Raw genomic sequence first — 13,058 nt, forward strand, 5'->3', positions numbered from 1 at the left:
GCTCTTAAGAACATCTTGTGCCTGCTAGTTGTTATTTTGCTCTGGTTTTCTGGTGTCCAGTGAAGAAGGTACTGAAAAGTTGTTCTATTATTAAATTTCTGGAGATTTTATGGGCGTTCTGGAAAGCCCCTCACATGAAATTCCTAGCTTGCATTAAGCTGTGAGTATACAGCTTAATGTTCACATAACATCTCCCTCCTCACTGTTTCACCTCACACAACAGGCGGGTTAGAGAGGCGCTGCAGTCTCAGGGCATTCCTATTCAGTTTGCTCTTTGTGGACATGATAGCTGCTCTCACTTACTGCTTTCCTGTGGGAAGACAGAGGTAGCGGTTGCAGCGTTTCACTGCAGATCCTGAGGGGTAGTGTGACCCTCATGGTGACCTCGTGCCATGAACCATTCCCAGAGAACAAGGCTGCAAGGGGCTCCTGGACCCCCTGGCAGGGGAAGGGAAGCCTGGCAGTAGCAGAGAATATTTTCCAAGAGCTGTTTACACTGGGGAGGGGCCTTCAGCTGGAATATGGGATGGAGTTTTAGATCCAGGAAGCCTGCAGGACAGAGTTAATTTGCATACACACAATTAGCACATTGAGGATCTCTGCTATCTAGCAGTCCAGTCACAGCTTCTGCTGCCAGACTCATGGAAATGCCCAGCACACGGCCAAAGTCCTCATAGTCTGTTCATGAAGATATGGTGACAGAAAAAGATGAGAGGATACAGCTGTGGAAACCTGATAGGCTTAGGCAGGTCTGCTTCTTCTGGTCCCCCAACCAAAGTAAGGATGCACACACATAAACCCCACACTTCTCCAACAGCTGATCAGCACGATCTGCTCCAAGTTGGATCACAGTCCCTGCAAGTACAACCATCTGCCATGGTCTCATAGGATCAACCCCATGTCAGTGCCTCATCCTCTACAGACTTTCACAGGGGCAGCAGGAGACTCTGAACAGACAATTCCTACTCGAGGCACAAGCCTGTCCTGCTCTGCTCCCCAGTGTGCAAGTGCTGCCCCTGGCTCGCTCAGGAACCAGTCCCCACTGCTTACAAGACATTAGGTCTTTGGCATAAATGCTAAATGGGGAATGAGACAAGTTTCACGAGCAAACAGGAGCTACTACGAAAAACATACACACTGGGGGTCAAATACATTCCCCAAGTGGAACAGCCGTAAACTAGACCCAAGCACAGTACTGTGCCATCTGCTCCCACACAGTCTCCCTGGTGGCCAAGTCCTGCCTATAGCCAGCAACCATCAGGGCAGGATTTGCCCCTCCCTGTGCACAACAGTTATCTACTCTAAAAACAGCTTTCCAAACTTGATTGACTGGAACCCCTGCTACATGGTGAGCAAGGCCAGTTCAGACATGTTTCAGAAGATGATAAGGAGATGACTATGTTCTTAAGTTACTTTTTAAGATGGTGACAAGTTACGTGTGGGAACAAATATAATAGTGACGTTTCTGGGAAGAACAATGGTAAAGACTGGATTTGTTTCTGTGCTAAAGAAAATAAGCCAACAGAGGTTTTTCAATCTCTTTTTTTTGGTAGACATGCCCTAAGCCCAGAACCTAGTGAGTCGGAGAGAGACTTCTTCCATCAGCCTAAGAGTAGGGACAGCACTGTGTTCACATCCTCCTTCACTCCTGCTCCCCTGCCACTTCTTGACTCCAACTTTCAAGGGAAGCAGAACAATCCAGACCAATGTATTTTTCTAGGTCCATTTTCAGAGCAACTTTTACCCACTGGAGACCACTACATAGCTTACATGTATCTTCTATCTGTATGGTTCCTTGTCCTGCCTTTTCTAGTTTAAGTATCTCTTTTCCCAGTTTCAATCCACCATATTTAACCATTTCCACATCGTTTTCAATATTAAACTACATGTACACAGTGTTAATCAATCTCTAGGACTCTTAGCCAAAAGCAAGCACTCCAGCATTTCCTAGAAAAATACTTAAAAAAAGAGTAACAGAACAGTATTAGCCTAGCTCCAAAGCAGAGGCTGCTCCACACTCGCCACCGTTTTCTACGATAAAAATCTGTCTGGCAACTGATTAGAGGAACAATAACAAAGAAACAGAAATAGCACAAGTTGGGGTGGGGGTTCAAAGTTTCAGTTTCCTTACCCCTCAGAATTGTGTATTCACAGAGAGCAAACAGGATCGCAAACTCAAAGCCTGTATTCACCACCTACCTCCAGGTCTGCGAGGTCCACACAGAACAGCCCCTTCACTCTACGCAGCACGACCGGCTGACTCTTATCCATGTTCACAGGAGTTTTAGCTGTTGCCCAACGCCATAAACAGTGCATTGTTATTACTATAATCTCTTCCAGAACTAAAGGATTTTACAAGCAGTCATTATTCTTGTTTTAAATATAGGTTTTCAAAGAACGAAAGGAGCCCGACAACGAGACAGCAATTATAACAGCAAGAGCTTTCAAGCTTCACAATGTCTAGACCAAGTCACTGAGCAAAAATAGTCTTTGCTCTGGACTAGAGGAGTCAGCAGATATTCTAAATTAGAGACGGTGCTCTATTTCTGACAGGAGAGCCTGGGAGCTTCTGTGCTTCCCTGCATGGCAGCTTTATTTGGGAGAGGACTGGAGGGGAGAGAGGGGAGGGGAGGAGAGAGAGAAAAAAAGAGCGTTGTTTCTCCAGCCACTGAGCTTAAAACTGCTTGCAATTAGGCTGTTTTTCAAAGGTGTTATGTCACAGATTAGCACAATCTTGAAATACTCCCTCCAGCAACACTAGAAATGCAAAGGGAATCAGAACCATTTAAAAAAACAAAAACCAATGACCTCAGGGCTTTCTCCTGGTTTGTCCCTGAGAGGCAGTGGGTGACAGGAGAGCCTTCCTTCACCTGCACCCCCGGCACTGGCACTGTAGCTGCCGTTTCTCGGAGGCGGACAGGGAAGGGCTCTGTTGGAGCCGTCCTCCGAGACTCTACACCTTCTCTAACTCATTTCAGGGCCTAAAAGTCTCATGAAGAGAGGGCTATATCCCTAATGTGAATACACTATTACAACATTTGTGGGGTTTTCCTTCTCTCTGTAGCACCTCTTGGAATATTAAGAAGGAAAGCCAGTATGACTATTTCAGCTTTACAGATGAGCTAACAGTATCTTAGAGATGGGAAGTCATTCCCAGTGTATCTTGTACATCAGCCGCAGAACCAGGGATGGGACTCAAGTGTTCCCATTTTCACTGTCTGACCTACTCATCCGTCTCTTTAAAGGCTCCCGAACCACTTCTCTCCCCAGTCATGTCACAGGCAGCGTGCAGAAAGCTAAGGGAAACCATTATATATTTCTTAATAACTAACCTATTAAAGCTCCTTCTGTCAGTGATTTCCATTTTGAAAGCATTCAGCCGAAATGTGGTTCACATGCTGTATGAAATCTAAGCAACAGCAGGAATGATCCCATGACACCTGTAATGTTTCTGAAAGACAGCTCATCGCAGACAAACATCTCCCCTGCACTGGCTGCTGATGGCCATGCCACAAACGCCGCCAGTGGCTGCACTGCTATTTTCTAACCGGTGAAATAACAGGGCAAAAAAAAACAACACTGCAAGAACAGAGCAACTGGTTTATTAGCCCAACTATTTCCATTTCCCCCAGATTACAGCCTGTTCCAGCATGCCTACTCAAAAGTAATTTTAATGACCCAATGGGTGTTGCAGTTCTCCTGTCCAGCTAATACACATGCTATAGAAGCTGTCTGCCGCTGCATGAAAATGGATGCAGAACTTTTAAAAAATAACCACACGTTTGGGATCACAAAGGAATTGAAATGCTTTGTACACCTCTTATATTTTAGTCCCAGAGAACAGAAGGAACATAGTTCATTACAGTGGTCATTGCTTGGGAGGGGGTAGCAAGAGAGCAGGAATAAAAATAATAAAACACCTGGAAAATGTTCTCTTCCTGCCTTAGACCAAACCCGAATTTGTTCACCCTTTTTAGTGACCACGCGTATGGAAGGGCAGTCCCAACCCTGTTTGCTCCCTGAATTAGCAGGATGTGGCAGATTCGAACTGTCCGCCTCTCTCCCCCATCCTCCCCGCCTTCTCTTCAACTCTTCCCTTCCCCCAGTTCTGCAGGCACCACAAAGGATTTAAAAAAGAGCTACAAAGACATTCTTTTAGGCTCAGGCAATTCCAGTAACCTTAGAAACCAACAATAGTTGGGAGCCTGGCAGTTTGGCCACAGCAACACGCTGCTTTTCTGTTCTCCCGTTGTCGGTGCTGCACCTTTAGCTTTGCTACCCAAGACCTTGCTGGGCTGGAAGGCAATATCCAGCATCACATTCAAAATAAATAGTAGTAAATAAAAGGAACAACTCGGTCTTGAACTCATTCTATTTCACCAGCGTCTGCTCAGTTACATTAGGACCAAGATGGAATAACTTCCATGAAAATTTGCTGAATTTTTCACTCAGGCAGATTCCTGCTGAAGTCAAAGAAAATTTTTGCTTGTGTAAGGATCAGTGGAAACTGAATGAGAACACTGTGATCTGCCTGTAGAGCCAAAAATGGGAAAAAGAATGGAAAAAGCCTTTTCTCTTCTGTTTAGCCATCAGTGGACTGAGTTCTACGTATATTGCCATCAACGTTACACTGAACTGAACTGTCCCCGGTACAGAACAGCACAGGGAAGCTGTGCACAGTCCAGGCCCAAGGGAACAATCTGATGCCAGTGCCCTGCAGTCCTGGAGTTCCCAGCAACCACCCAAAGGCAGATGGGATTTCAGGCTCCTCTTCAAAAAAAAAAAAAAAAAAAAAAGTGTCAGAGAGAGGAGCTGGGGACCTCGGTTTATCTGGTCATGTCTCATTCCGGCAGAAATGTCAGATTATTCTGTGCAGTAAAGAGGGTTCCAGTGATTTGCATGTTAAGAATTAAACTGTAAAGATCAGAAGGAGTCACGGTCTGCAGCACGAACAGCTGATGCTGGCCACCACACTGACCACCACAGCAGTTATTCATTCCATTCTTTTACACTGATGCAATGCTCTTTGGCATCAGTTCGAATCAGAGACTTTACTCATGAGGGGGTGTGGGTGGGTGGGTGTGGGTGGGTGTGTGTGGCAGGAGGGTGAAGCGTGTGTATAAAATGATAAAACCCTCTCCTGTTTCTGAGCAAAGACTCTCGCCCAGTCAAAAGGCACATCCAAATCCACCTGCCCATTACTGGGTTGGAGTCCACCTGATTTTGTAGTCCAAGTGCTGTGTGAGGCTACAGAGTTTCAAAACCATCAGTCTGGGATAAACTTGCAAACTCTGACCCCTTTTGCTAGTCTAAGTTTAGAGCGACGCAGAGCTATTGGCTATTTTTGGGTCTTCTCTAATTTAACATGCTTTTAGAAATAAATAGGCTGTAACAACTTGATATTTTTGTCCATTTGTGGGATATGTCAGTGCACAAAATTGTAACTCTTGGTCCTTTTTTTGGCTAGTACTGGACACAGAATATGGTATGATACAGTATGATCATCTAAAAGCTAGTAAGTGATTAAGGTATGGCATCATTCTCAGACTTAGCAAGCAGAAGGAGAGGAGGTCTTGGTGATGGAGGACCTTTGTCTCATACTGAGCAATAGATGTGAGGTGTTGCTTCAAATGCTATTATGAGAAGATCCCCACTAACTCCAGGAGGAGGACAAAGGGAAGGCAGTATTTCAGCACTCCCAGTGGGTGATCACTGTTTCTGGGAGAGAGGACGCACTGTTTCCACCAAAGGCCCCTCCATGTACCCACACACTCCCACCTTGCCTCAAAGTAAGTTCAGGAAACTAAGTTAAACCCAGCAAGCAGCTGGGAACGCCTCAACAGGGTGGGAAGGTTCTGTGCTGAGGGTTGTCTTCCCCTTACCTGTACAACTTCTTTCCTCACATTGACAATGTCTAACCAGTCATGGAATCTTGGGTAGCTGTTGAGCTCTGCTGTCCTGTCATTCAGGGGCACACTCAGCTTACACTGCCGTTGTCTGTGGATGTAGTCAATCAGTTTCACCTGTTGGGATCCAGAAAGTAAAGAGTTAAGTTCCTTGGGATATTGTTGCCATCTTCCTGGGCAATGTTCGTACAGTACCTAGCCAAAGGGGACACTGGTTTGTGAGTGGGGCTCTTTCATGATATAAAAATGACATACTCTTACAAGCTCTCAAGGAAACGCATACAGGGAAGCATTTCCCTCACACTGAGCATCTTTATTCTTCAACATTTCAGCACAAGGTATGACCCTTGCAGGACCCATCCCTGCAGGACTCTTCTCTAAACCCATATCAGCAAAAGTTTTGTGCGGAGGCTAGGTGTCGGGACAACATATGAAAGGGGGTCCAAACCATTTGAAACAATTAATTAAATTCAGTTTAAAGGCACTGCACGTGTACACGCAACTTCATTCTGGATGCTGTATGTATTGCTCGTCTAACCTGCAAGACTATCTGCCCACTAATCCATTGCTCCCGTATGTTTGTTATCTTCTCTTACATCTGGCCTTCATTTGGGCTAAAAGATTGGTAAGGCAGGAACAGCCAAAGCACCCAGAGACTCAGGCCCATTACCTGATGGGCATTTCTATTACAAAATATCAACAATAAAACCCAACGATCTTAAAAGAACAAAAATTCAGGCAGTTGGACTAGATGACCATTGTATGTCTTCTATTCTATTCTATTCTATTCTTTCTATTCTATTCTATAGTTTTATTCCAAAGCTTTTATCACCTAGCCATCTCATGCCATACGCACTACACAGAAACCTTCACTTCAGACACAGAAAAATAAAATGGCAAGAAGGAATATTATTTGTGCCTTATGTTTGCTTATCAAAAAGAAAATATTCTCAAAAGATTTCTCAGTATGTCACACATTCCCATGGGGCAGCCTTAAGCTTCAAAACCTTCCTAACAAAACAGTGCCTCAAAGCAAGTTAGCTGATCCATGATTTATAAACTAAAACATGTTCTTAGTCAACAAATTTTTGCATTTGGGATAAGATCAGACTACAAATGAAAAAGGGAAAAACAAACATAGGTTCTTTGACCATTTATAATATCTCTCCTTTTACTTTTCTGATCAAAATATTTTTGATCTATGTATCTGAAAGATGCTATACATCACTTGTATGCACAATCTCAGTTATACATGGGAAAGCGAACTCAATCATCTCCTCCTTCCCCAAATAAAGGCATTGTCAGCTATTACAGTGAAAATAGATACCGCATTTGATCTTAACTGAATGACCCCCATACGGAGCATAAGGCTTTTGGCCTGCTCATCAGCTTGGGAGAGCTACTACTAACAAATGCAAATTCTTCCTTGGCAGTATATGGGAATGACTTGATTTAGTGAAAGGGGGAAATCCTTTCTCCCTCCATCTTGTTTACTGTGTCCCAGTCTTGCAAATGTATAATTGAGGTTGATCCACATTCTCTTACACACAATGCTGTTAAATAAGCAAGGCTCTGCAGGGGATAATAACAGAACATGCACAGAAACACAGCTAACTATAAACAAGCACTGAGCAGGAGGACCTGTACTTGCACAGGGGAACTACACTCTGCTAAGTTATTACATTGTTAATACTATTCTTTAAAAATGGCTGATGAGACCACATTTCTAGCTACAGTCACAATTTCTTGGGCCTCAGGCCATCGTGGGCCTCAGTTTTTGCATATGGCGAAAGACTGGCAGTCCAAAGTAGGAAAAGCCCTGAAAGCCATCCTTGGGATGGCAACAGATTGCACCAAGATTGGACTGAAGTGACCCCACCTCCATGGGGGAGACCAGCACATCCAGCTGGATGTTTGTGGCTGCAACTGCAAAACTAAGCTACTTACAGGGAATGGCAGGGGCATACAGATCGCTTGCACTGTAGCTGCAGCTGAACTCAGTGGAAGCCAAGTGGCGGCGGCAGCCCCCAGCCAAAACTCTACACTGGATGTTTCTTGGAGGTCGGTTGCATTCTAGCAGCAGAACCACCAGTTCTGTGTAATGAAGAAAGCCAGCAGCTGTTGATAAGGCATTTCTAGCTCATGCCTTCCTGTAAGTTAGCTAAAGGTTTTGCTTTATGAGCAATCTGACTCCTCACAACTATCAGGTGTAACAACAAGGTTTGTCTCTGCCCACACACTTCTGAATTCAGACAGCAGTGTCATGAAGTTCGAGATTTATCAAAAAGCGGGTTAATACAAACAAAAGTGATTCAAACTCTTTGTGCAATAAATACAGAAATGCAAAGCACTGCCACTGGGAGGAGAGGCAGTTGTGCAATGAAAGGACTGCCATGTCCCAGAAGACTCAGCCATCCCTTTGCATTTACACTCTGACCGCCCAGCTGACACCAGAGGAACCCTTTAACCATAACTTCCTAACGTGGCTTTGGAGCATAAGACCTAAAAGAAATTACCTTGGAAATCCCACTCAATTGTTCTCAGTCTCAGAACCTCTTTTTATAAAAAGGGGATGACAGCACTTCCTTTTTTCCACCCTTTGTCTGCTCTCTAGTCAGACCCCGTGCTGCAGAGCAGGGCAGGCCCCCACGGTCCTGCCGAGGCCAGCTGGGCCCTGAGGGGCTGGCGATGGGCTCAGCAGGGGTCTGGGCACCACCACAGCCACGTTCCTCTGCGCCAATTGGAGACAAGTCAGCTTGCTCCCTCAGCATCGTGCCATATGCTAGTGTGACTATGTGACTTTTAAACACTGCTGCAGCTTGGTCTGCCTGTACCCAGACTCTGAAACTGGCTGTCAGCTGTACTCTCCTACACAGTTGCACCTTCAGTTGTACACACACCTAAATTAAGATGTCTCCGGAGTACGCATGCTCTGTTTCTTCAGAGTTAACTCACTGCAGGCAAGGGACACGTATGATGCCATTGGCTGGCTTTGTCATGACCTTCTGCTTTCTTGCTCTCATACGTATTTTCCCATAACAGCCTAGCCAGCGAGCTCTCCCGTTCACAGTCAGGTCAGAAATGAGCTTGGAGATGCTGTTCCAAGTATTTTCCTGCTAAGTGCTTGGTTTAAATTTTTTCTGCTTCTCACTGTACTTTTTCCCCACCTCATGGCTTGGCTTTATATCCTATCCATTCTGACCCAGGACAGCCAGATGGCCCACGTTAGATGCAGGGCAACTCTGCAGATGTAATTAAGTCTGTGCCCAGCTTGGGGGTAATTCCTGTATTAGGGAGAGGAGCTGGAAATACCGTCTCCTACAGTTAAAGCTATTGTTCCACAGTTTAGACTGAATGCTACCGTGGATCTTGTCTGTGACTTTTGCCTATTTGACCCAGAACTCCTTTTTTAACAGGAACGACCTACATTCTCATCATTAGGGTTTCACTCCACTCAAGATACTTGGTTCTTATTGCCCCCAAATGTATCATGTTTGCATCCTGGCTTCTTCCCTCAAAAGACATTAGGGAGGAAGAGATTAGAATGAGAAAGAGCTGACTTTGTTGCAGATAAAGATGGGAAAAGGATAGTCAAAGCCCTGACAGGATACGCGAGGGGAGCACATTTGCCCTTCTTCTCAAAGAGGGGATCTTGGCAGTCCATGGGCTAGAAGTGAGGTTAACGAAGAACAGAGTGGGATGGAGGCCATAGGAGCAATGAAGAACTGGTATGACTAGACGGGGAATGTCCCCTAATAAGAGGCAGAAAGAAGAGGTTGCTGGAAATTTGAGGACTACTCAATAGCCCCCAATATGCCAGAAGTCAGCCTACATAAATCAAAAACAGCTTCCCAGCTGTACAACAGATATGTCACGGAAAGGGGAAGAAAGGCAGAAATCACCCAAGCCTTCTCTTTTCTGGGGGCCATTCCAAGCAAGGTTCAGTGATGATATGCACTTTGATATACAAACTGCAACCACAAAATCCAGCCAAAGGCAAACATGTTAGCTGCGCATTTGTAAGCCGCGGTATGTAGAATTCCCAGGGTACTGCGGTATGTTACTGCCTCTTCCCCCGGGTCACCTCACCCCTTCCCCATTCCTGGGCATACCTCAAGGTTGCTGAGCACCTAGGGGAAGAAGCAAGCTTGTTTGCAAAGTGGTTTTGAAACTGGTACAGCCAGCTGTGGCAGGCCTATGTGTAAAAGTAGCAGCTCTGCTCCTCAGCCTGATTGTAATCTCTGATGTTAGTGTAGGACCTCCTATCAGGCAAGATTTATTTTCCTGAGAGAAGGACGAGATACTAGCACACTCTCTAAAGCCAGAGCTCCATGCTTAGTTATATGTAACACTAATTATATGCAAGTGCCTTAAAAGTAGCACATGACCCCATATTAGAGCAGAGAACTGAAAGCACTGACAGTGGCAAGAAAAAGCGTGGGAATCTGTTGCAAAAACCACTGTGGAAGGCAAGATGGATTTATATTTATAAATTTATAAACTAAAAATCACAAATTAGGTAAAAGAAATTATACAAAAAATGCATGGCCCCCACATTATCCTGTTACAATCCGCAGTATCACGAGGACAGCATGCTGCTTTGAGGAAGAATGTTCTTGAGGTACAGTCACTATTTTTGCATTCCCCACAAAAGTTCTCCTCACCAATTTCAATATAACACCAGAAGCATCACATTTAATGAGAATGGACCTTGGCTCCAGGGAGCTGGACTCCACTCCTAGCTCTGCCACTGACCTGCTGTCTGACCATCAGCAAATTAAATAATCTGTCTCCTCTTCCATCCTGCTTGTGGCTCTGCCTGCTTGTACTGCATCAGCTCCCTGGAGCAGGTGCTGTCTTCAACTGTTCTCCTACTGCTTAAAAAAATACAGGTTCAAATATTTTCACTTGACAAGTCTCATCCATAGCATAAACTAAAAGGGTACTGCTGGAAGGTACTCTATGCAGCACAGATTTCAACGTCAATCTTTTCTTCTTCATTGGGATATAACAAAAATATAATTCTCAAAAATGGAAAAGTAGTCTGACAGCACGGATCTGAGTATCTTAGATCACCAAGTCTGGTTTTCCCATGATAACTCCTTCGCGTTTTCTCTTCAAGTCCAAATTTATTTTGCCTAGTCCTATAAATAGTATATTTGCATTCTCTTCCCACCCTACATGCACCACGGTTCTCCCCTAGGATGAATTTCATTTTGTTATTTCCTGCCCAGACCTCTAACTAAACTACATGGTTTGGCTTTAATAGCTAAGCTGTTGCAAAACCCTTTTCTGAGAATATAATAAAACTTCTGGGTTCAGTGACGCACATAAAAACCCACAAACAACATGCAGGTCTCCAACCACAAACTAGACAGAGAGATAAAGCCAATAGTAAGTTATTCACTGCCTGCTTGCCAAACGGCACATCCTACTCATCGCAAATGGCAAACCCCCGACCAGAAGCAGCAATACTCCAACTGCCTTAAACCCACAGAGATGGGAAAGAACAAGAACAGAGACAGGATATGGAGCAGCTGGAGTAAATCGCTGTTTACAGGGTGTTAGAGCCCTCCTTCTCTCTGGCTGGTGCAGCTGATGGCCAGGACACCCAGTTCTCATTTGGCTCCAAGAGCTGCACATGTTGCAAGGTATGGTCCTGGATGCACGTTTATCTGCACCTTAGAGCACTTTTAAAATGAATATCCCTTTACAGCATATGTGAGGATCAGTCCCAAGATGCTTAAGAAAAACTGCCAACCTTGTACTTTTTTATTTATTTATACAAAATAAACAGCAAGTCTCTTGAGACAGAAGTTTGCCCATATCCATGACCTCAAGTCAACAGTTGTGAGTTTAAACAGCTATGAACAAAAAAGAAACACACGCAAGCTCTTCAGCTGCACTTCTGCAGACAAGGTGGCATCTCTAAAAGTAGTTCACTGACATCAGGGGGCAAAATTCGGGAGTCCTTGGCAAGAAAGGAGATATTACAAACATGAGTTGGAAGAATTCAGTATCCAAACTGCAGCCCAAATATTTCTGACCTCTGGGTAACTGATCAGAAATCACATTCTAACTTAATTTGTCAAAGAATGTTACTAGTTGTGGTCCCTAATCAGAGCAAATAAGTTTCATGCACTGGGGGGTCAACTGTGTCTCAGCTTCTTGTCAATTATGTTTTATTCATGTTTAGAAAAGTGTTACCTTATCCCAGAAGTCATTAAAAGGCAAACACATTAAACCTATTGCAGCTTTTTCACTTGGCCAAAACCCAATCAGTCTGAATTCAATGCAATTGATCCAAATAAACAGGAGAAAGGGGCAGAGGCTAGAAGAGTTTGTATTTTTCTTAAGTTTTCCCTAGCTTATCCTCATGCTTATATTCCACCTATCTTAGAATACCCTATAAATGCAGCAAGAATAACTATTTTCAGTTCACAAAAAATGGAAATTGAGGCACAGAATGGAAGTTATACACTAAACAACTTGGGGACAGCCAGAGGGACTCTGCTATACCAAAGTGCCAGCCAATATTCTTTCAGAATATCAACAGTTTGAGACCAAGTTTGATTCAGTTATACATTTCATAACCAAATTACATGTTTTCACATTTTCACAAAACTTATAATGTTCTGCTCGCTGATCCCTACAACTTTTCCTGATGACTTGAAACATATGCGAAGTTTAGAGGAAGGGTTTTTGCAATACCCAAGACAAACAATTGTCATTATTTAATCAACAAATCAAGCACATGTTCAAAAACAAATCATATTTCTCCTGTCCCAGGAGATGAAATCTCATGGAGTCTGGCAGCACTTAAAAAGATGATCAATATGAGCTTACACTGATACTTCCAAGCCTACAACCACTTACTGCCTTGCAACTTAACAAGCCAGTGGCTGAAGATCAAAAAGGATCAGATCAATGTATGACCCAGCTCTTACATGTGGCTAAGAGAAATGCAAATCATCTATCTTCCTTCAGACAGGAATTAATCAGGAAGGAACTCCTCTATTAACCTCCTGCCAAGAACAGGACCCAGAGGGCAAGGGTGCGCGCTCCGAAGTGCCGGAGACCAGCGGCTGCTGTGGAGACTCTGCACTGGTTGGAGCAGAACCTCACACAGTGAGGGAGGTTCTGCATTTCTGC

At 44.2% G+C, this 13,058-nt stretch overlaps 1 protein-coding gene across 1 annotated transcript in view; it reads right to left on the reverse strand.

The window, feature by feature from the left end:
* Nucleotides 1-13,058, reverse strand: part of KSR1 (kinase suppressor of ras 1) — a 70,457-nt gene that overhangs the window by 27,118 nt on the left and 30,281 nt on the right. Inside the window, exon 2 of the mRNA XM_054208438.1 lies at nucleotides 5,883-6,023. Coding sequence (XP_054064413.1) covers nucleotides 5,883-6,023 — 141 coding nt within the window. The remainder of the gene's footprint in view (nucleotides 1-5,882; nucleotides 6,024-13,058) is intronic.

The sequence above is a fragment of the Rissa tridactyla genome, chromosome 7 (assembly GCF_028500815.1).
Source record: "Rissa tridactyla isolate bRisTri1 chromosome 7, bRisTri1.patW.cur.20221130, whole genome shotgun sequence".
Classification (NCBI taxonomy): Eukaryota; Metazoa; Chordata; class Aves; order Charadriiformes; family Laridae; genus Rissa; species Rissa tridactyla.